At 47.0% G+C, this 23,959-nt stretch overlaps 1 protein-coding gene across 1 annotated transcript in view; it reads right to left on the bottom strand.

The window, feature by feature from the left end:
* The window catches only part of RhoGAP100F (Rho GTPase activating protein at 100F), a 131,489-nt gene that overhangs the window by 50,384 nt on the left and 57,146 nt on the right, over positions 1-23,959 (bottom strand). Inside the window, exon 2 of the mRNA XM_050167816.3 lies at positions 2,663-2,895. Within this exon, the coding sequence (XP_050023773.1) occupies positions 2,663-2,755 (93 nt within the window). The 5' untranslated portion in view covers positions 2,756-2,895. The remainder of the gene's footprint in view (positions 1-2,662; positions 2,896-23,959) is intronic.

The following is a 23,959-nucleotide window of genomic DNA, read 5'->3' as shown; positions in this document are numbered from 1 at the left end:
CGACTTTCGGCTGTCCCTAATATTATCTCATTTTCCATGTAAGTTTTTGCGTGATGTCATGTATTCAAAGGATCACTGGCATTGTATTTGTGACTGTTCATTTTCTACGTTTAATGAAGATCCGGGACCTCTAAACCACGGAAAGAATATACCAGCAAGCCTCGGAGCACCCTGGATAATTGAATTTGATAGCTCTTCTACAGCCAGCTTCCGTTTCGCTTACCCGGGAGGTTACTCTATTGTGACGTCATGATGCAGAAGTTAGCCACGTGGGAGCCGACCACGGCAAGGTTTTGATGCTTGTTCCGGCTCGCCCGGTAGTCTGCTATGCATACATAGCGCATCACAACGAGCCAGCTAGCTAAACGATCGCAGCGGTAGATTTCCTTCTGTAGTAATCTCAGTAGGAAACTCAATGTTAGAACGTGCTGAGAACACTCGCGTGTTCTGTATAAAGTTTACTCTCTCTCTCTCTCTCCAAATTTTTCTGCAGCAGACACAATCCTCACCAACTGATTATTATTATTGTTGTTGTTGTTGTTGTTGGTGGTGGTGGTGGTGGTGGTGGTGGTGTCGTCGTCGTCTCTGTTGTCATCAACTTTGAAACGAGACGGCGACAAACAGTCACCCAGCCTGCTTGAGCCAATCAGGTATCAAATGCGTAACAGCCTACCACTTTGCACATCTCTCACTTAATCTTTCCTTCTTTTCCCCATAAAAACCTCTATCTCTATATTGCAGAGTCATCCATGCTTGTATAACGACTCCGGCTCCTGCATGAACCGCTTCCCTGCTTTTTTGCATTCACCAATCTCTAAACGTATCTTGCTTATTTCAACTGCTGACCACTTAACGCTTTCCTCCGCTTAAGTCAGCCCTCCGCGACACACCTCGCAAAAAAAAAAAAAAAAACTGGCATACACTGCCCTTACAATGTCTTGCAATGTACGAATACAGTATGGTTCCAGTTTTATGAATAACAATATTCCTGCAATTGAAGGCGTACAGCTGAAGGCACTAAAGTTTACCTTAATTCAGTACCAGCGGACAGACTCGCCGACCAAGCTCTTACACAGTGCCGGGTTATACCTTATATACTTTGTCCGCTAGAGCAAAGCTATACATAGCCAGACATTCTTGTACAGGTACCTGCATCGTGGCTTCAAGATAAATAGCGCAGCGTTTGTAGAATTTAGTCGTACAACAGGAGCGCGCCAGGTGCCCTACTAAACGCTTCAAGACTATTGTTGTCGAAAGTATTGTTTTATATTCGATTTTTTTTTTCGCAACCGATGTAAGGTGGAACACACTAGACCAGTTTTGTATACAGTGATGCATACAGGGCGATATTCTTCTAAAATTTCTAGATTAAAGAAATAGCCTGTTGCATATAACGTAATTCTAGTCATTGCGCTGTATTATTTAGAGAGGCGGTCATTACTTGGAAGATAAATCGAAATACATATTCGTCTAATTAACAAAAATCTACTAATTATATTTTTGTATCAATTACCTTAAGGCACATATTGCAGTTTAGGAATTGTATCCGGTGAGGTTGCAAGGCGTGTCAACTTGAAATGAATTTCCACAATCATGCCTGTTTGGGGGCGTGCGCCATCAAACTTGCCCTAAAGGTGCACCGTTATTCCGCTTACTTTCATAACAAAACGTTCTTTCATGCAGTGAAGCACGAAAGTAACTGGAACGCCCACGTATTTCGTTCCACGCTTTGGGAAATATCATCTAAAAGCTGGTGTTATCCTTGAAATTCATTTCAAGTGGATACGTCTTGCAAGCTCACCAGCTGCAATTTGTAAATCGTATTATGTGCCATAATGTAATTCATTAGGAAGTTAATTAGTGAATTCTTGTTCGTTAGTCGAATGCGCGTTTCGATTTTTTGCGCCAGTAATGTCCACCTCTTCGAATAATCTAGATTACGGACAACGATTACGCTACCTGCCACAGGCGATATAAAAAAAAAACACAATTTTTCATCTATGAATTTTAACACTTAAGTAGTAGTTAACGCCCTGTATTTGTTATACTTGTTATATACTTACTTGTTAAATGTTATATACTTACTGCACGAGTCTTTCGTCTCCTGCTCTTCATTTATGAACCTCAGTATGCAATTCATTGCATACGGCCTTTATTCAAGTCAAAGTCTTTAGAAATTCCTGCTGGGAGTGACAGTGTCATTAAGTGAATAAATAAATGAATAAATGTTTATTTAATTAAATAATTCCAGAGCTCTTGGAAGGCGGTAGTTCCCTACGGGTCTTGACGGAGGGGGGAAGTAAAGCCCTTTAAACTTTGTAAAATAGCGACACTCTCCTCCTCCGCCTTCTTTCCTCCTCGTTTCTCCTCTCTTTCACGCTCCCTCCTCGACCGTGGAGCAGCCTACGCCTCTCGAGCGTAGCAGGCGAAACAACACAGAATACCAACGGTATTCCGTAGACGCTTCTCGAGCGAAAATGGCGCTGATGCACAGCGCGAGGGCCCACGTGATGCTAGTAGGCCAATAGCGACGCGGCGTCTGCCTCGGCCAGGGCGCGCTAGGAGGAGGCGGCATTCTCTGAAGCGTGACACTACTTTGCAAAGTTTAAGGGGTTTTAGGGGGAAGGCGAAGGCAGCGCCACCGCGCGGCGGACGCTCGTACCTTTTTGCGTCCGCAGCAGAGCATCCTGGCGGCGATGATGTGCTTGACCTTTTCTCCGAGGCGGGGCGGCGGGCGTCCAGGCGGGTGGTTCATGTGGCCGGCGGCGGGCCTCCTCCGGGGACCCTCCTCCTCCTGCTGTTGTTGTTGTTTACGCCGATGCTGCTGCTGCTGCTGCTGCTGCTGCTGCTACGACGCCTCCTCCCGCAGGGATGCTGCTGGCGGCCTCGGCGGTGCTGGGACGGATGAGAAGTGCGGATATAAGCGGACTGTACGCAGGGGCAAGCTGCTCGTTCTTTGCACCCGCGCGGGTTAAAGGGCAGGTTGCAGGGACATCATCATCATCATCATAATCAACAACAACATCATCATCAGCGTGTTTTATGTCCTCTGCAGGACGAAGGTCTCAACATGGCCACAATCAGCACATGACCGGAGTAGTTGGAGAAGTATGGGAGAGGCATTTGCCCTGCAGTGGGCGTAGCCAGGCTGATCATGAGGATGACGGGTTAAAGGGCACACATGTGCAGTCACGTGCGAGTAAAAAATACGAACTTGTTGACCCCTCTAGTCACAGTCTATGAGTGAATTGTGTTTCGAGACCTCCAAATTTATGTTGTTTTTTTTCTGGATACACAGCGCAAATTTTGCGAGAAAAGGCTTTGTACCTGTAGCGTGAATGTTTAGGTCGCATCAGGTCGGTTGTCAAACTTGCAAAAATCTATACTGATTACGGCATTGACATCTTATAGAGGAAGCGTTATATCATGACGGGAACGCTGGTCTGTGTATGCCGTAACGCACGCGCAAGCGGTGCACAGTTTTCAACAAGAATTATCGGCAAGGTAAAATATTTCTGTTAACACGACGCCAAGGATAAAACAACGCCGAGGGGGCGCACCAAGGCGAGGCAAATATCGCGCGCAAGCACACAATGCGAGCACTCTCGCTACTTCTAAGAACCTGCAACTTTCTTTATCTTTATTTTTCTTTAGGGGTGGGGGAGTAGTGGGGAGGGGTTGAAGAAGAAACGGTCGTGGTGGGAGATGAAATACGTGTACATTTGCATGCGTCCACAACATAACTGAACAGTATAAAATATCATAATTTCTATGGCAGACGCTTTGCCTTTCACTCGCTCTACTTCTTAAGACCGGGCAACTTCCCTAGCGTTCTTTCGTTAGCTTCTGCTTCTTCATGAACCATCGTCGAGGAAAAAGAAATATTCAGTGTGGGGGAGAGGGGGAAGACGAAAAGTGGGGGGGTTGCTACGAACAGAGCCACCCGAGAAACGATGAAGCGTGCAACGGCCTTTGAAAGTATGACGTCAAGTGCCAGTGATTTCGTTTTTAGCGCGCTCTCCATGCAAGGAAACAAAACGAAACAAAAGCAGCGAAGAGGAAATATACTGAGGAGTACAACAACGGCGCAGGCACCGCTGCGCCTTATTCGATTATGCGCATGCCCAGGCCGCAGCGCCAGCCGGTGCAGCAGCTCCAACATGCCGCATATATGACCCGGCTCTGACTTTTTTTTTTCTCTCTCTCTCTCTCTCTCCTTCGAATGGTGCGGCAGATGTTTGGCTTTGTAATTATGCTTCCGGGGAGGTCACGGCCTCGACGATGTCGAGTTAAAGCGGAGAAGGAGGAGGAAGAAGGTGAAAACACTCCGCCAGGAGAAAAAGAAGTGTAAGAAGCAAAGAAGCGCAAAACGAGGGCAGAATAAACAAGCTGAGCGGAATTGAAGAAGATCGTTTCGTGCTTCATCCAGAAGGCTACAGCGCGCCAAAGATGAAAAGAAAGAGAAATATTGCACCATCAGGAAGTACAGCGTCGGAAAAATTTTGGACAGAATGTCTTCCTTTCTGGCGAAAGAAAACAGAAATAGTCAGAACAAACGCGGCGCGTTGTGCGCCCCCTTTTTTTTTCTGCTATACGCTTTTCGTTCGCACTTACGGTGCCACCGGGCTGCAAATTGCGAAAGATTAAAACTTTTCTTTCTTTTTCGAAGCAAGAAAAAGAGAAGCGGGAAGGCGGTGATGAAGGCAGGCGAAAGGGGTTACGGAAAGTACACGAGGCCGGGTGGTAAGCTGAAATTAAACGCGCTGTGGGTGACCTCTGCAGTGAGATCGGCTGAAAGCGGACGTTATATCTTCGCGGCTGAAGTTCCAGAGGCACTAGAGTTCTATAGGCACTTCAGTCTGACTGCTGCGTGACATCTGGTACATATGAAAAACGCTGCTCTCTTTTAAAGGGTAGACTAAATAGAGAAATAACGTGAGCTGCATTAGCACACAGTAAAACCTCGTTATAGCGAAGTTCAAGGCAGAGCCAGAATTACTTCGATATGCCCATTATTGCTTGCACCACACTACGAATGTCTGTCAGGATTTCATAAGAAATTTCACTTTTTATTAAGCAGGAGAATGGCTTAATTCTGGTTTATAGGCTGCGAACCAATGAAGGGATGCAAATGTGGTACACCACCTGACTAAGGCCTGCTCTTTCCACACTTACTTCGTTATATCCATTATCTCGACATATACCGTTTCGTTATAGCGAGTTTAGACTTATCTTGAACACATAACAGGGCAGAGCGGTAAAAACAAGGACGATGAAAGGAACGTACATAGGATGGGCGCAAACTCCCAGCTATATTTCGAAACATGAAAGCGCGCCCGTATGAATACAAATCAGGTCCACATGTACCACACAACGTTGATAAAAAAAGTTCGAGCGCTTCCATATTATCCCTAACAGAAACACACACCCCATATTGAATGGATCGCGTCAAGGATATGCGCAGATACGTATACAAAGCCATCGCATGAGCTGAAAAAAAAAGACATGATGCTAGAATAAAATGGAACACTACGCGTCAGTTAAAAATACCATCTAAAAAGTGCAGCTCCTTTGCAAGCAAATTTACAGAAGGCATGCTTACACAACTGTCCGCATTATTAACAATAAGCACTTATCCCTTTCACATTTAAAAACAAAAAAAGAACAAAAAACACCCCTACTGTCGAAAAAAACTTAACATCCCACCTGTTAAAAAACCTGCCCAGTAGGCCACGGGAAGCCTACGTACGGATAAATATATGGAATAGCTTTCCAAAGACGATAAAGAAAGAGGTGAAAGTATTACCATGTTCTTAAGGAACCTATAATTAATAACGAACACGTTGCAATGCTGTAACTTTTTTCGTGCTTCGGCTGCTCGGCGCTTTTTTTTTCTTTTGCGCAATAATAATTTGGTTTTTCTTATTAAATTGTTAACTCTGAACTCAGATTATGTTTCAACCTGTGTTGCAATAATGTTTTGTGTTAACTGCACCTGAGCCAGGGACTAGCAGTTCTGCTAAAGGCTGCGGTAGTTTTGCTAAATTGTTTTTTTTTTTGTAAACATACGGAAATAAAGTGACCATAAAGTAAAAGAAAAAGACACTGGATAAGCAAGGAAAAAAAAAAAGCGGAAAAGCAAGAAACCATCGCGAACTTGAAATTTCCGGACCAGATCACCATGACGCCATAGATTTTGACAGCGTTTTCTCACACCTACCTAATTTTTTATGGGACAACATGGACTACTTGGTATACTAAAATAGCCAACTGAACTTACGAGATTCGAAAACATTTACAGCCTCACAACGGCCCAAATACAAGCAAATGCTTTTAAACTCATGACGTCGCACTGACGCACCGGCTCCGCAATTTCGGTGCAAAAAAAAAGAAAAGGAAGTTCGGTTATTACTTTATGTTCTGGTGTTCAAACTTCTTACCGCAAATTGATGAATATATAGTTTTGCGAACATACTTTATCACCCTAAACTAGTTTAGAGTTTCGCTGCAACGATCGAAAGAGCAACCGAAGAGGCAGTTAATGTCCCGGAACAGTGATAAGTATTTCTTACTACAGAAAATTCTACTTGGCATTGTGCCCTTACATAAGAAATCACAAGACAGCCATGTGCGTGCTTATTTATAGCACTCCTGTAGCACGTTTATAAAAGGGAAAAGACATACCATTCGACAGTCATATCGCTTGAACAGGGATACAAGGCCACCCGCACCTTGTATTTTACGTTGCCCACAAAAATTTTGATACTTATCTCAGAAACGATTACGTAAAATACTATTCCCGATCACGAAGACAGATGCTTGCGTAAGTACAATGGAAATGGTTCAGTCCTAGCAATCAAGAATATTGCCTTTGTTTTATTTTTTTTTATTTTGTCTAGACCGCTGCATTGTCACAGGCTACGAAAAGCAACCATGGATTCTGTTCCGAATAACAGGTAATGACATCGAAATTCAGGTCGCAGCATCAGCAGGTCAACCTACCTATAACACTGTCTACATCCTAATCCTGTGCTGATATCTATCTATATATATATATATATATATATATATATATATATATATATATATATATATATATATATATATATTATAATACCGAGACCGATCAAGTTGTCCAGCGCTGTTTATTCCACCAAAGGCAACGCCCCCAGCTCACGCGCGAAGAAGTCGAAGAACAGTGAAGATGATGATGGCTATGTACAAATGAAAACGACGAAGTACGTTAATAGTGCTTACACTAACTTCCCCCCGTCATGGAAGCGGCCAGCCTGGCCGCAGATTAGAGATTATCTAAACGGGGAGTGAAGGGCTTCATCCGCGAGACGTGAACAATTTCAGCATTCCGGCGGCGCCGGTCAGTGACGGAGTGTACTGGGCGAACGAGATAGTTCACTGCAGATGTTTGCTGCACAACGGTGTATGGGCCAATGTAGCGTGGAAGGAACTTCTCACAGAGGCCTGGGGTGCGGACTGGAGTCCAAAGCAGGACTTGGTCTCCAGGGTGAAAACGTAGGTCACGGCGTTTGTTGTCGCAGTAACGCTTGCGCTCAGCTTGGGTAGCTTCTGTGCTTTGCCGGGCGATTTGACGGCAATGTGCAACTCGGGCAGCGAAATCTTCCGGAAGCGACGCGTTAGGCGAAGAAGGTGCGAAAAATAGTTCTCTGTCGAATATGGTGGAAGGAGATCGTCCATACACAAGGAAGAAAGGGCTGTAGCCGGTAGTTCGTTGAATAGCAGTATTATATGCGAATGTCACAAAAGGAAGAATTTTATCCCAGTCAGTGTGGTCAGGACGGATGTACATGGAAATCATGTCAGACAGCGTACGGTGGAAGCGCTCAGTAAGGCCATTGGTTTGCGGATGATAAGTGGACGTAGATTTGTGGACGGTATTAGTGGCTCGAAGAACTTCCTCGAGGACTTGTGAAATGAACGCCTTGCCACGGTCACTGAGAAGAACGCGAGGAGCCCCATGGCGCAAGACGATGGCGCGCAAGAAAAAGTCGGCGACCTCAGAAGCGGTGCCGGATCGCAGAGGGGCAGTCTCGGCATATCTTGTTAAATGGTCGACCGAAGTGACAATCCAACGGTGACCGGAGGGTGTCAACGGCAAGGGACCATATAAATCAATGCCAACAAATTCAAAAGGTGCGTCCGGGCAAGGGAGAGGTTGTAGTAAACCGGCAGGAGGGGATGTCGAGCGTTTGCGGTGCTGACATGACGCACAAGAGGCAATGTATTTGGCCACCGTTGAGGATAGGCCAGGCCAGAAGCAGCGGGTCTTTATGCGGTCGTATGTCTTGTGGAAGCCTAAGTGGCCAGCCGATACATCGTCGTGAAGTGCCTCTAATACCCGCAAACGAAGGCAGCGAGGTAGAACTGGGACCCACCGGTGACCTGTTGGGTGGTAAATGTAGCGGTGTAGCACGCCACCTTGAAGGCGGAATTGTCGAAGTTGGCGTCGCAAGCGGCTGTTGGGCGGTTCGGCGAACCCACTAAGGCGATCCATGAGAGCTCGACAGTAGGAGTCGGCCCGCTGAAGCGAGACGAAATCAGAGCGTGATGAAAGCGTAACTTGGTCCAGGGATGTTATCGAGAGTTGGTGAGAGGCAGGCGTAGCATCGGAACGACGTGGTTGGGAAGACGACGGCGCGTTACCTGGAGAGAGTGAGAGTGGGCAGCGAGACAATGCGTCTGCATCATGATGGTGTTTTCCAGACTTGTACGTTATAGTGAAGTCATATTCCTGCAAGCGGAGTATCCATCGTCCTAAGCGTCCTGACATGTTTTTCATTGATGACAGCCAACACAGAGCATGATGGTCGGTGACGATGGTGAAGTGGCGGCCGTAAAGGTATGGGCGAAATTTCTGAATCGACCAAACGATAGCCAGGCACTCTTGCTCTGTAATGGTGTAGTTCCGCTCAGCTGGAGAAAGTGTTCGGCTGGCATATGCTATGACTTGCTCTTTAGATGCTGTATTACGTTGCAGAAGTACTGCGCCAATACCTTGTGCGCTTGCGTCAGTATGGAGTATGGTGGGGGCACGATTATCGAAGTGGCGAAGCACTGGTCCGGAAGTAAGATGCCGCTTAAGAGCTTGAAAAGCCGACTCGCAGTCGCTAGTCCACGTGAAAGAGGCACCGGTAACCAGTAGCTTGTGTAGAGGAGCTGCTATTGCTGCGAAGTTGCGTATAAACCTACGAAAATATGACGCCAAGCCGAGGAAACTACGTAGATCTTTCTGTTGCTGGGGGCGAGGAAACTGAAGAACGGCACTAATCTTGTCGGGGTCAGGCTGGATGCCATCTTTTGAGACGACGTGACCCAATACTTTTATTGTTTTGGTTGCAAATTTGCATTTTTTTGTATTGATCTGGAGACCAGCATTCGCAAGGCACTTGAGAACTTCGTCTAATCGTTGAAGATGTTGGCTGAAGTCAGACGAAAAGATGACAATATCGTCCAGATAACAGAGGCATGTCTTCCATTTTAGACCACGAAGTACGTTGTCTATCATGCGCTCAAATGTGGCAGGAGCATTGCAAAGGCCAAAAGGCATCACGTTAAATTCATAAAGGCCATCCGGTGTAGCGAATGCGGTCTTTTCTTTGTCAGTCTCGTTCATCGGAATTTGCCAATATCCTGATCGAAGATCAATGCTGGAGAAATACTCCGCCCCTTGTAGTGTGTCCAAAGCGTCGTCAATTCGAGGTATTGGATATACGTCCTTGCGTGTGATCTTATTGAGCGCTCGATAATCCACGCAAAAGCGAACTGAGCCATCTTTCTTCTTTACCAGGACCACGGGAGACGCCCATGGGCTAGATGAAGGTCGTATTATCTTCCGCGCAAGCATGTCAGCGACCTGTTGTTCAATGACCTTTCGTTCGGACGGCGATACACGATAGGGGCGTCGTCGTATTATAGCGGAACCTTCGGTTTCGATACGGTGTGTAGCCGCAGGAGTTTGGCTCAACACAGAGGAACAGCTATCGAAACAGTCTTTGTGTTTTGCCAAGACCACCATTAAGGCTTCGGACTGCGCGGCTGTTAGGTCAGAACCAAGAACGGCTGGAGGAGGGAAAGAATCATCCAAACCTGAGGTTGGTGCTGGCGATGAAGAAGGGCAAAGCGTGACTAGAGAGATTGGTTGAGTGTCGGCGAGGGTTGCCACAGTCATCCCTTTGGGCAGCATCACAGGATCTGGGGTCGTGTTGCAAGCAGACAGAAGGGCGCGGCCGCGTGAAAACCGGACGAGACAGGTGGCAATGAGAATTCCGCGAGAAGTACAGCGGGAAGAAGGGGCGACTAGGGCGTCTCCGTCGGCGATCTGACTGGACGTTACGGCTACAACGTCTTCGTGACCAGGACGCAGGACGTAGTCTGAAGCGAGGACCAAGTTCACGCATGAAAGTGAAGAGTCCGCAACAGGTTCAAGCTCTGTATCTGTGATGTGGACAACTTCTTCTCTACATGAAATGACGGCTGAAGCAGAATGTAGGAAGTCCCAACCAAGTATAAGTTCATGGATACACGTTGGAAGGATGATAAACTCGATGTGGTGGCGTATGCCGTCGATGAGAACACGAGCAGTACACTGTCCGTCAGGGTGAATGAATGCATTATTAGCGCCACGCAAAATAGGTCCAAGATAAGGCGTTTTTACTTTACGGAGCCGGGAACACAGATCACTCCGAAGAACAGAAACGGCGGCACCGGTATCGATGAGAGCTGATGCGGGAACACCTTCGACAGTCACAGAAAGCATGTTGGCCGGGCGAACAGGAGGAATTTTTGAAGACCGATAAGAAGCAGTTTCCCCTCCAAAAACTGCAACAGTTAGTTTTCCGAGTGCTGGTCGACAAAATGGGAAGTGGGACGAAGTGGTGATGTAGAGCGCCGGTAAGGGGATGGAGAACGACGTCTGGCCGAACGGGAACTATGAGGCAGATTGGGAGCAGCTGGTGGAGACGGAGAACGCTGTTGAGGGAATGAGTGCGGTCCGGGATAGTAGTCGTCTGATCGGCGAGTGCGGTCTCTTTCGTGCTCAGCATAGCCTCGCCTTTCATCCTGCTGGCGCCGGCGGCAGAAGCGAGATATATGGCCGCGTATGCCACAGTAAAAACAAACCGGACGAGGTGGACGCCACTGAGGGTACGATGGCGCAGCAAGTGCTCTGGTTCCCATCGAAGCCAAATGGTCATAGGAAACGCCAGTAGGCACGGAAGTCACGGTAGGGGTGGGTAGCGAAACAACATCCGCGTAGGTAGGGGTGGAGCGCGCTACCGGAGCAAGATGCGTCGTGGGTGTAGTCATCGCTGTCAATTCCTGCTTTACGACCTCGCGCAAGTCGAAGGTGGGGGTTGGTGCGCAGGCAGCAGGGGGACGCTTTAGGTCTTGTAGTTGAAGCTCCTCGCGGATGATGGTGCGGATAAGAGCACGTAGATCTGGAGAATGAGCAACCTGAGGATCGCTGCTGTCATGTGGAAGACGAATAGACTGCAGCTCGTCGAGGCGTTGACACGTTGAAGTGATGTCTTGGACAGAAGCCGGATTTTGCACGATTAAGGCGTTGAACGCGACAGGCCCAATGCCTTTTAAGATGTGGCGAACGCGTTCGGCTTCCGTCATGCTAGGATTCGCACGGCGGCACAGAGCCAAGACATCCTCTATGTATGAGGTGTAAGACTCTTGGGGAAGTTGGCGGCGCGTTCCCAGCTTCTGTTTGGCGACTTCTGCACGGCCAGACGAGGAAGCGAAGATTTTCCGCAGCTTCGAGGTAAACGTGGTCCAATCCGCGATGTCGGTTTCGTGGTTGAAATACCACGTCTTTGCAACACCGGTCAAGTAGAAGGCGACGTGCCTCAATTTCTGGGTGTCGTTCCACTTGTTACAAGAACTCACGCGGTCGTAGTGGTCGATCCAATCGTCTACGTCATCACCGCGGAGTCCCGCAAAGACAGGGGGATCGCGCTGAGGGCTCGTCACAGTCCAAGAGGGCGCCGCAGGTGGGGTCGTCTGTGTGGTAGGGTTTGAGGCGCCGGAAGGGCCGGGGTCGGAAGTGTCCATTGTTGTAGGGGTAGTTGGGTGCAGGCGGCGACCGGAACGGAGCTCCAGGGAGGACGGGAACGCGAGAGGACGTCGGGATCTTGACGTACCTCCACCACTTTATAATACCGAGACCGATCAAGTTGTCCAGCGCTGTTTATTCCACCAAAGGCAACGCCCCCAGCTCACGCGCGAAGAAGTCGAAGAACAGTGAAGATGATGATGGCTATGTACAAATGAAAACGACGAAGTACGTTAATAGTGCTTACAATATATATATATATTTGTTTTCTTTTAAAGTTATTTTTACAACAAAGAAAATGAGGAGATGACTGTTATGTACACGTGCGTGCAGATCCTGCTTTCGGGAACTAATTGTTGTCTTTAAATTTAAAAAAAATTTTTTTTTTTGGTGATGTACCACTCGGCAATAATAACTGACTCAAAAAGCGGCTCCATCCTTGAGCTGCATTCGCGTTTGAGAAGTGCATGCAAAATCAAGACCATGAGTCACGTGCGTACACAAGTACTTTCCGAAAACACTCCCCGTCCAGGTCTCTAGCACTTGGCGCCAGTGATGAATATGTATGTGCTGATCAAATAATCGCTGCTTCAGACACAGGCTCACGAGCATGCGCTAGCAGGGCGCATACACAACGGGCCTTCCCTTGCCAAGCCGAGCGTCCTTTCGAGTCCGTATAGGCCGTTCAGTATCTTCGGGTGATATACTTTCGGAAAGAGACATTTAGTAGACTTAACTGAACGTACCAAGTAAACCGAGGTCCGCATTTCGCGCCATGACTAGAGACACGGAAGCAGAGTTCTCAGAAGCTAGAAATAGAAAGGAACATACTACAAGAAAGTCCATATTGCACACAACAGCTTGAAGGACAAGGGCTCAGCTTGTTCAAGGGCACAAAGAGAATGTTCAAAGACGATCAACGACAACAACAAAAAGCCTTCGCGCAAACAAAGAATGATAAGCAATATATGCATAAACGCTATATGCGCAACAGATACAAGCTACAGCAAACCGGCAGATGTTTTTTTTTTTTTATTTTTATTTGTAGGTGCTGCAGACTCGTTTCGGTCCAAGCGGGGGTGAGCACACAGAATATATATATGCACGTATCGGGCACGAGAAAATAGAGCCACAAGAAATATCAAAGCACACAGCCAACATTTCAGTTAACGCGCTCCAACATTTTCATAAATGTATTGGCATTTGCGCTGTCAGCAAAGGTTTTCGGTAATGCATTGCATGGTTTAATGGTCCTCGGAAAAAAGAAAATCCTTGATCATCTTTCTGCGGTTCTGGCGAGTGTTCGCGCGAGAAACTGGACACCGGCAAGTAACTGGAATTCCCTGAAATAACCGAAATAAACTGGAAACTGGCGCGCACATAAGCACTCCAACGTAGTGCCCGTGAGTGCAACCAGCTAAAAATAAATCACGACATAAACCAAGCACGCCTAATGTCACCTCGCGTAGGTACATCTGCTACGCACACGTACCTCTTTATGGAAAAAAAAAATAAAGCACGTGGTGTCGTCGTTTTTTTAATTCATATTTCTTACGTTCGTCACACCTCATTATGGGTCCATACTGCGTATACGTGCCCATTCCTATGCATTCCTCCAGAGTGCGCGTGCGTCACTGTGACACTAGAGATATGACACGTATACGCATACACGTGACGTATATGACACGTGACGCCTGCATACGCGTCTCGCGATTCCCGCTTCCGACGAGGATCAGACATCGCCTTCGCACGCGCGACATCGCTGTGTCGGTGCCTAACTGCGCGCGCATGCGCGCCTGAACTGGCGTTTGCATTTCGGATCAGCTCGTGAACAGTGTAGAATGCACAAACACTACACGACACTGAAGTTACGGCGTGTGCGGTGCACAAACATTGAATCAGATTGCACCGCTGCGAAAGAAAAAAAAATTAGATGTAAAGGAAATTGCGTGCGTCGCCTGTAGTTGTATATACCATTTAATTATGCGTTTCGCAATATCTTCGCGTCACATAGAGTCAGGCGTGTGCGTCCGATATGTGTAGTCGTTATTAAACTCAGGTGTGTTCTTTCTATCCCACGAATATCAATCATCTCGACCCCAGGTTTTACCGAGACGCGAACATTGTTTAACTGCGCGAACAACCGGACCACAAAGACAGCATGGGTCATGCACGGTCCATGTCCCATGCTGTCTTTGTGGTCCGTTTGTTCGCGCAGTTAAACAATGTTCGCTAATATCTACCAACTCGCCCAACAACAAGTTCTTCTAATTTACCGAGACGGCCGTGCTTGTGCAAGAGAGCAAGTGGTGGCGCGAACAGTGAGCCTCTGTCACACACGCACAAAGAAAATATATTGCCTTATTAGTATTTCCCATTTTCCCGATTGATTTATTTTCTTTTCAATAAGTTATGAATTTGGTAAACTCAAATAGCAAAATCACAAGTTCACAGTAATAATGCTATATTTATTGTTATTCAGAATTTACCTCACTTTACATCTACCCTTTACGTATTCTTGATGTTAACTTCATGTTACTATTTCTGTATTGACTACCTTATTGTGCAGTATTTTATTTCATTTATTATCGCTCACTTTCCCTTCTTCAGTTATTCACTTATTTTCTCCTATTGATGTTTTTTTTATCATATTACCGACCCGTTTCTTGGCCTATCCCCCATAGGAGTGGGATTGCGCCATTAAATAAGGTACCATCGCCACCATAAGCAACAGCAGCACTACGTAGAGTTTCTCCCTATTCTAGTGGGAAACTCTATGCAGCGGTAAGTGGAAGCAAACACAGGAAAATCTAGGCGAAGCGATTCGCACGGCGCATGTACTACACCCGTTCCCTTTGAGGGCCAATCGCCGCCGCATTCCTGACCCGTGGGGGCATTCAAACATCGGCGAACTACCCAGAAGACGAGTACCCAAAGAGAGAGAGAGAGAGAGAAAAGAAAAGAAGAAGTACCCGCGGGCAATCTGCCAAAAGTGAGTGAATCGAACGAACACGCGGGAGTGTGCGAAAGCTAATACGAAAAAAAAAAAAGGCTCGATATGATGAAGCGGAAGGGGGTGGGACGAGGAGAGGTTGGGGAGGAGTTAGGGAGCAGCGGGGAAGCCGTCGACCTTTTCGCCACTTCTCTCCCCAACTCGCGCGACGCCGGCGCCTTGCGGTGGCGAACAAGAACAGCCGAAGGCGCTTTGTTATTTCTCGACCTCCGCGCAACGTAATTTGGCGAAACGCCACAAGCCGACTCTCGGCGGTGCTAGAGGCGCAGTAAGGAACCAATGATGCTGATTCACGCCTCGTTCTTCTTCTGTTTCCTTCTTTCTTTTGCCTCGCGTACCCGATGATAGGGAGAGGGGGAGGGCACGAGGAAAATGAGGGACTCGTTCGAAAGAAGCTCGGGAAGTGTACCGGATGGAGGAAAGAGATGGAGCGGGAGAAAGGCTGGCGCTCTTCCCTCAAACATTCCTCCCGATTGAGATTCACTGTTTATATGCGCCTACTCCTCTTTACCTTATTTTTCTCCCTTTGTTCTCCTTTTTTTTCCCTCGATGGCCCCCTAGTTTGAATATGGTCCGTTTTCCGTGGCCCATCCTCGACGTTCTTCTTCCGAATCATTCGCCTCAACTCTTCTCGGCAGCAACGATCTCGGTCTTCGTTCATACATTTCCTTCCAATATCTCAGTTTCGTTCCCTATTATTTCTTTTTCTCCTTATTTCCTCATTCTCTACAATTGCGCCTCTTGAGGAAGTCGCTCTTGCTTTTCCCGTTAGTTATCCGTGCTGCTTGCTCGCGCACTCCTTGCTTTCTTTTTTTTTCGCTCACGGTCTGCAACCAGGGGCGCGCTATTAGATAAAGGGGCGAATTCTCCGTCCCCACGACTGCAGCGCCCCCTCCCCCACACATGTCGTTGCGCCCAGTCGAAGGTCGAATTAGGCGTGCGTTTTCTGTCCGTTGTGCCACCCCTTTTTTTTTCACCCTCTCTCTCTATTTCATTCTCTCTCCCTCTTTCTCTCTCGCAACATCGTTCCACTTTCGGAGCGTCCCCAGCGACGCAAGTTTTGTTGCCCCCCGCTGTGCGTCTGGCGTCTTTCCAGAGCCCTTTGTGGACGCCGCGCTTACAACGCCCGGAGAAAGGGGGAAAATGGGGAAAAAAGAGAGAAAAAGTTGCCGGCAGGAACTTTCACTAATGGCACGCGCACCCGTTGCTCCGCGCACTCGCTGCGATATTCGATGCGTACTGTGTAGCGCGTCCATGAAAAAGGGACAGAGCTGCTTTTTTTTTTTTTTCGTGCGTCTTTGTATATACGAGTCTCGGCATTCATTGCTATAGAGACTCTCAATTTTGGTAATGCAATAGTCAAGACCGCCAACAATGAAGTGTTGCACGCTTCGTGCTGTTTGTGACAATGATGACGATGAAAAAAGAATGTTGATGACAATAATAATGACGTGAGGAGGAGGAGGAGGAGGACAATCGATTTATATTTAACGTCCCAATTTCCCGAACCTACAGGCGTCAACCGTGAGAGACCCGCCGCAATGGAACACCGACTAGTCGCGAGTACGTGTCACTCTTCAACCGGACCCAAGAAAGCAACGAAGTCTTTCTGACCACGTCGAAATGCGGAATCTGGAGCAAAGTCATTTGCTCCATTTGCGCCGCAAAGTAGCGATTGATTTGATTGCGTTCGTCTATACGGGAGGGGGGGGGGGGGGTAGAGCTTAACGCCTGCTCGAAGGGAATCTTTCATGTTTGCTTGTTCTGTTTGTCTTCTTGCGTGGCAATCCGTCCAGTAGACCCTTTGCAGCGACACCGCCCTGGCAGTTGCCATATTGGCCTCTGGACTGTTATGAACGCGTGAGCGTGATCACCCTCTAAAAAGCACTGGAGTGTGCGCGCCCTTTGCATCGGGCGCCATTGTATTGGCGGTGATGCTCGCGAAAAATAAGTAACCTTAAAATTAAAGCGATCAATGCACCTAACATCCTCAAAGTCCTGTCCCGGAAGCGTTGGGGATCTGACAGTAAATGCCTGCTACGCATCCACCACACTTTTGGTACGTAGCATATTAGACTGTGGTTAGCATCATATACGGTCCAGCCAGGCAGTCTTACGTCCGGCAACTTGATCCAGTTCATAACATTGGACTACGACTGGCATGTGGTGCATACGGAACATCACCTGTCCAGAGTTTATGCGTTGACTGTATAATGAGCCTCCTTTACAGCAGCCTAGAGCGCTACTAACTTTTCTTCCCTACGCACTCAGAATTCAGTCCTCACCACAACACATGCGCTAACATCGTCAAGCAGTGCAACTCACGCTTACACTGCACAAATAAACCGAACATGATTAGACCTCTTCTTCGGCGATATGAGGAACACTGTCGTCATTATGACATTCCTCATGAGCTGCTTCAGGTTGCTAAGAGGCCACGACGACTACCCCCGTGGTGCGAATTCATAGTTATGTGATTGGGCATTGATACCTCTAAAGAAAAACGACACCCGCCACGAGGACATCACACGAGAATTCCGTGTTCTTGAAGAGAAAGAAAATTATATGGAATTTTACACTGATGGCGCTAAAACAAAACAATACGTCGGTGTGAGGGCCGTGACAAAAAAGCAAGTATTCGATTACCATAGCATGCCTGTCTACACAGCCGAAGTCTATGCAATATGTACTGTAGTTCAAAAGATAATCGCTGACAAGCATGAAAACAAGGTCATATACACTGATTCATTAAGCACATTGAAGGCTCTACACGTGAAATCCGAATGTGAACCCCTGTTAGGGGATATTTGAAACATGGTAATGTCAAGCAAATACGGCAGATCAATTAGGCTTTGCTGGGTACCAAGTCATGTTGGGATACCGGGTAATGAAGCATCGGATAGATGCGCATCATTGGCAGCGTACAAAGACATAATAAACACGACACTTCCATATTAAGATAATATCAGTGCGATTCGGGAGGCCTTGCGGTAAAAATGGCAACACCAATGGGACCATTGTATAAGCAACAAGCTACATCTTACTAAAACAATAATCGGCGAGTGGAAGTCGTGCAGTCACCAGCAACTGTTCTATAAGGTGATCTTGTGTCGACTTCTGATTGGACGCACACATCCAACACACAATGTTCTCCTTCGAAAAGAAAACCCGCCAACTTGCGAAAAATGCCATGAACGTCTTACAGTGGTAGACATCCTTATGACGTGTCCACACATCGAAACAGAGAGATGGAAGCTTTTACACAACCTGTATAATTTACGCATACCTTTACACCCTGCCCTATTACTGGCAGATGGCCTGCTAGTGCCATTTACGAACTTGTTTGAATTTTTAGGGACGAGTGGTTATATACACCGACTATAATGTAAAGCAGGTTTACCTGGTTTAACGTTCCGTTTTCTGTTGGCTTGTGACTGGCACAGCATGGAGCAGCACTTTGCGTCACTAAACCCCAACTAACCAACCGACCAACGCATTCGCGGTGATGAAAGCCCGGTCGCCCCGAAAATGGGCGAGAGAGACAAAGGAAACGCTTCGCTTCCAGGAACCAGCAACTCTGGCAGGCGTCACCGCGCAGAATATGCGTTGGCTTACGCCACGCCTGAAGTAATATAGAACTTTCTTTGTCCACGCTGTGGCAGCAGTGCATTCATGACCCCAGAAAACTTCCGGTCATGCATTTCCGACAGTCAAGTTAGCCAAGAAAACGGAAGTGCTTTGCGCATAGTTTTCTGTAGGCACATATTCCTGATGTGTTCAGATATAAAGAAAGTGCGGCATGTGTCGATCTCACGTATGGGCTTCTTTTGTTGCACTGAACAGTAAAATTCACTTGTAGGACATTCCAACTTCACAGCAAAACTGATGCCAGCTGGAGGGTTGTGTAAATTTATAGGCTATTGTAACTTGTGATGTTCCAGAGGGCTTGACCGGAAGTCTTCTGGGAAGCCGCCGCCACGCTTTCACCGCATTGCTGTCAATGCGAGCGTACGCAGTATTATCTTGATTTGTTAACAGCCAAGCAGCTTCAAAAGTTTGGAGGCCACGCTTAAGCTTCGACTTTCAGAGTGGAACGCCGATAGCAGTCAAAGATCTCCGACTGCTTGCCACGGTACCCGGCAACCACAGCTTCCTTGCGGATGCGTGGAGGCGAGCGCCATCTGGGTGGTGTTGTTGCAAGGAGAGCGGGCCGCGCCACTCCATGAATGGCAGTAACGCTGGAAAATGGGTTTGTGTTTCAGTTTCCGCGTAGTAGAATTGTGTTCCCTGGTATGTTCAAACTACAGTTCGACGCTATCACGTCTGCAGGTTGTGTTTAGGTCATGCTTTACGACTTTTCTGTCGCATTTTACTTTTGAGGGATTCAATTAGTTCGGTAATGACTCTGCGTCACGCGGATGACCTGCGTGGTTCGGAATGATATTTGCGTGAAACGACGTCCGACGCCGACACCGGATTTTTTTTTTTAACGATAGTTGCGTATGACTAACCTTCCGTAGTTTTTTTCGGCGTCCGGCAACGGAAGCCGCGAGGAAACCACCCGACGGTGAACTTGGATTTAAAATTTCAGAACGTTACCATCGAACAATCTGGATCAGTTAAATGTTTGGGGGTGACATTTCAAGAAAATCTTTCATGGACACCTCACGTCGACAAGCTCCGAAGTGAGCTAGGGCCGAGCTGTTGGAATCTTAAATAAAGTAAGATATTATATCCCGTCTGCGGTGAAAGGGCAGATATACTACGCGCTTATTCATTCCCGGTTATGTTACTGTTTTTTAGTATGGTCGACAACGACTAAGACCAACCTAGACTGTCTTTCTTCCTTGCAAAATTGAGCGGTGCGTCCAATCGGAAATTTAGAACTTTCGGAAGACACTACACCCTTTTTTAAATCAAATAAAATACTGCCTCTTCATAAATTGTTTAAATATAAACTGTCCCTAGAAATTTTGCATCCAGCACCAAACAACACCTTTTCAAAACAAATACCAAGTGAAATCTGCTCCGCACTGCCTACGAAAGAATTTATTACCCAGGTCACGTTCCCGTACAAGATATGGCGATCAAAAACAAAGTTTTATGATACCAGACCTACTAAACGAACATCCGGAAATAGCTGAAGCACTCATTACAGCTACCTCGGTGCATATTTTCATAAAAATGATCATAAATGTTTTTCGTAATAATACAGACTAAAAATCATGCCGGACTGATCCTAGTTGGTTTCCACTTACTCTGTGAGTCTTTGCTTTTCATTGTGAAAGTCCGATATATGTTCTGTACCCGGACGCCAGCTGCTTCGACATACCTGTATCATGTATCTGATTGTATATGTATTTATGTTATTGATGTAAAAAAAAAAGAAAGAAGAGTTATTGATGTCTAAGTTTTACAGTGTCTCAAATTGCCGCTTTTATATTCTATACTTTTTGTTATTAATTTATGTGCTCGTGTGACCGCAGCTGCCAAGGGTGGCGAGGCCCAGTCAGGCCCGTTCAGTGCCTTTTGTCGCGTCCCCCAAGGCATTCCTGCAAGGAATGTCTTGAATAAATGAATAAAGAAAGAAAAAAGGAAGCAAACAGACTTAGCGATTTCTAACAAGCCCACACACAACGGGTTATATCGTACATTGTGGATCGTGTGACAGTACACAACGAGTAACGTCACACGATGCAAAGAATGCTTCGCTTTGTAATAAAATCCGGCACTAACGTCATTCGTAAGGTGGGCGGCGACTGTACCGTCCCAACACTGAAAACTAAACACTTGGACAAGCTTCTGTGACAGTAAAGGGAAAGCTAAACAGTTGGAACGCGCGCGTGCAACGTCACTCCTGAAGTAAGGCTGATTCGAGCTTGTTTACGTTGGGGATGAGAAGCAGTGTGTCTTGCTTACTATACGGCATCTATATCAAAATAACACATTAAATGCAGCGCTGAGCGCTAAAGCGGAATGTTTTTTTTTCTTCGTCTTTTTTTTTTGTCATCCTCGTTTTCGAAAACGCGAAACTGTCGCAAATAACCAGACACGTCGATTCAGAGTCTGTTTCTGGTCTTCACGATAAGTAAAACGGATAAAAACTAACTATACTGGGATCTCTCACTAGATGCTACCTAAATTTTAGCTAACGGGATCCTCAAACCTGACTTCTCGAGCCTAATTTTTTTATCGCCGCTAGGAGTGACGACATCGGCGTCGAGTCCCATCGGTATTTGCGGCACGTCGGCATCACTATAGTAAAGAAAAAAAAAGGAATGCCTCAGTAGTGTTAAATTTCTTTTCTTTTTTTGCCTTGCTGCAGGAATAACACGCGGAAAGAAATGCGAAGCGATAGCAACGTCATTCATGTTGACTGTAATACACTTCTTTTTTTTTTCTTGTCGTTTCTTTATCTCTCGGTGTCTCGTCCCGAACTCTATGCACTCTTGGTTGCAATGCGCGCCAGAGCAGATCGCGCTGAATAAATAAGCACCCGGCCGAAGTCGGCGCTCGGATTATTTTCTGCGAAGGAATAACCTGTAAATAGCGTCGAAGCAAGAACAACAGTCTCCGCGACAGGCTCTCGCAAGTGGCGGAGAAGAGGCGCCGATAGATCAAGCGAGAAAGAAAGAAAGAAAGAAAGAAGGAAAGAAAGAAAGAAAGAAAGAAAGAAAAAGAAAGGAAAGACGTTTCCGAAATTTCTCGCCCAATGGAAGAAGAGAGTGTGGTGTCCTGTTTCTCCACCACTACTTTTCCTGGAGCAGCTATATTTTTTTCGTCCGGTGGCAACGAGCTCATTCGATTCGTTCTCCCGTTCGCTTTCCTTTCTCATTTTTCTTTTTCAATCTTACTCGCGGTTTTGCGAAATTTCGTCGCGCGCGCCGTAATTCGATTACACTTCCCGGAGGCGCACTCATCTTCCACACAACCCTCCCCCTGCCCCCTCCCACCGAGATTTCTGGCGTTTGTCCCATCGCCTTCCGTCGGCTGTGTTTTCGCGCCGTCGTCAATCTTCGCCGGGCCAGGACCGCGTAGCGACGATTTCCCCGACGCTATATCACTTGGTGCGCGCGCAGTTTTCGGCCAGAGGCGACGCCCCCGTCGCGTCCCAGCGCTAACGGAAGAGCGAAGTGTTTAGAGAAGGGACCAGCGAGAAGGGCAGCGCGCGAGCGATCGAGAGAAGCAATTATAAACGCGGCGTGAGACAGGATATACAGAAAGGAACGAAGGAAACAAAGAGGGAAAGAGTTAAGAAAGCAACGACGGAATGAAGGAATGAGACAAAGAGGGAAAGCAGAAATGGAGGAATGCAACTTGAAGGAAGATCCTCGTTTTCCTCGTCGTCAGCTGGGTTTATGCCCTCCGCAGGAAGTGGGCCTCTGTCACTGATCTTCAGTTATCATCTCCCACCTTCGTCTTATGCCGGCAAGATCCTTAATTTGCGTCACACTCTGCTCTGCTGCGTCTCCCTTCCCTTTTTACCTATAATACTCTAATAACTGTAATAGACGAACGGTCATCTGTCCTAGACGTTTCACACGGCCTGCCAGACTCCTTTGATTCTTGATATCGATTATAGAATATCAGCTGCACCCGTTTACTCGCTAATTACGCGCCCTCGTGAGCATTCCGACATGCTAGTATATGGCAATACTTAAAATTTTTTTTTTTTTTTGGGTGGGGGGGGCAGGGGGCGAAGGCAAGTACATAGGAAAGCAGAAAGAATACGCAAGACAGAGCGCTAACCTCCAACAGCATTTACTTTCCATGAAACTCCAATTTATACAAGCCAGCGGCGCCACGTGACATGCATGTTTGCATCGCCTTTTAAGAAACTCAATTTTCTTCATCGCTCAAAAACATATTGCGTCAATCGCTGTCCCAGGGGATAAGGCGCTGTGGCAGGATACCGCTCCGTCTTCCGTATTCGTTCTTTTTTTTTTCCACGTGCTTAAGCTAAACTATCTTTCTTTTTCTTAGAAATGCAGACGCCGCTGTCTTCCCGTCTCTTAAGGGTACTGCTATATATATGTATCTTCCAGATACCTCAGAATAATCGATTCCGGGTTTAGTTAGTGATAGGCTCGGATAAAAGTAAGCGCTCGGGTATTAGTGCGCCAATGCTCACTCTACCTCCCTTCGCTTATTTTTTTTTTTTTTACAAACCCTGGTTTCTCTCCCCCCGCCCCCACTGCCTTTGCTCATTTTCTCTCTCTCTCCTTCTCTCACAGAAGAGGAAATGACGCTGTGAGCGCCTTCCCCATCAACCTCTTCGTTTTTTCGCATTACCCTGGCGCTCGCCTGTACCCAAATAGAAGAAAATGCTGAAGGAAGCAAGAAAGCAGAATAGCGGAAAGGAAATATGAGACAGCGGGACCGGCGAGACGGAAAAAAAAGAGAAGAGACAAGGACACGAACGCGAGAGGACGGTACGAAACGGGAATGCAGGACGGAAAGGGAACCGTGTGCTTTCTGAAAAGTGATTAATTGTTTAGCGTGCGTAGTTCAATACTGCACTGTTCCGTCAGCGCTTCAGTGTGCCCCATGTTGGCGCTTTATTACTGCGCTTCCTCTTGAAACACGCGCAACAGCCAACGGAATCCCCGAGACGTAGACGGGTATCAATGTGTATAGATGCGGTGGCGCCACCTTGTGAATCCTTTAGTTCAGCCAGAGCAGGAAGAACCATTAGCGGAGTGAAGAACTATGTTCTAATTAGCGACCACCGGCGCACACACGTCAGCAGCAACAGAAAAAATAATCTTCGGGCTCTCTCTGTTCTTCGCCGTTCACAGACTTGCAACTCCAAAGAGAGAGAGAGAGAAAAAAAGTAGGCAGAGGAAAGGCAG

This window comes from Dermacentor andersoni, chromosome 11 (genome assembly GCF_023375885.2).
Source record: "Dermacentor andersoni chromosome 11, qqDerAnde1_hic_scaffold, whole genome shotgun sequence".
Taxonomy (NCBI): domain Eukaryota; kingdom Metazoa; phylum Arthropoda; class Arachnida; order Ixodida; family Ixodidae; genus Dermacentor; species Dermacentor andersoni.
The sequence above is the reverse complement of the archived record's forward strand: the minus strand, read 5'-3'. Positions and strand labels throughout refer to the sequence as shown.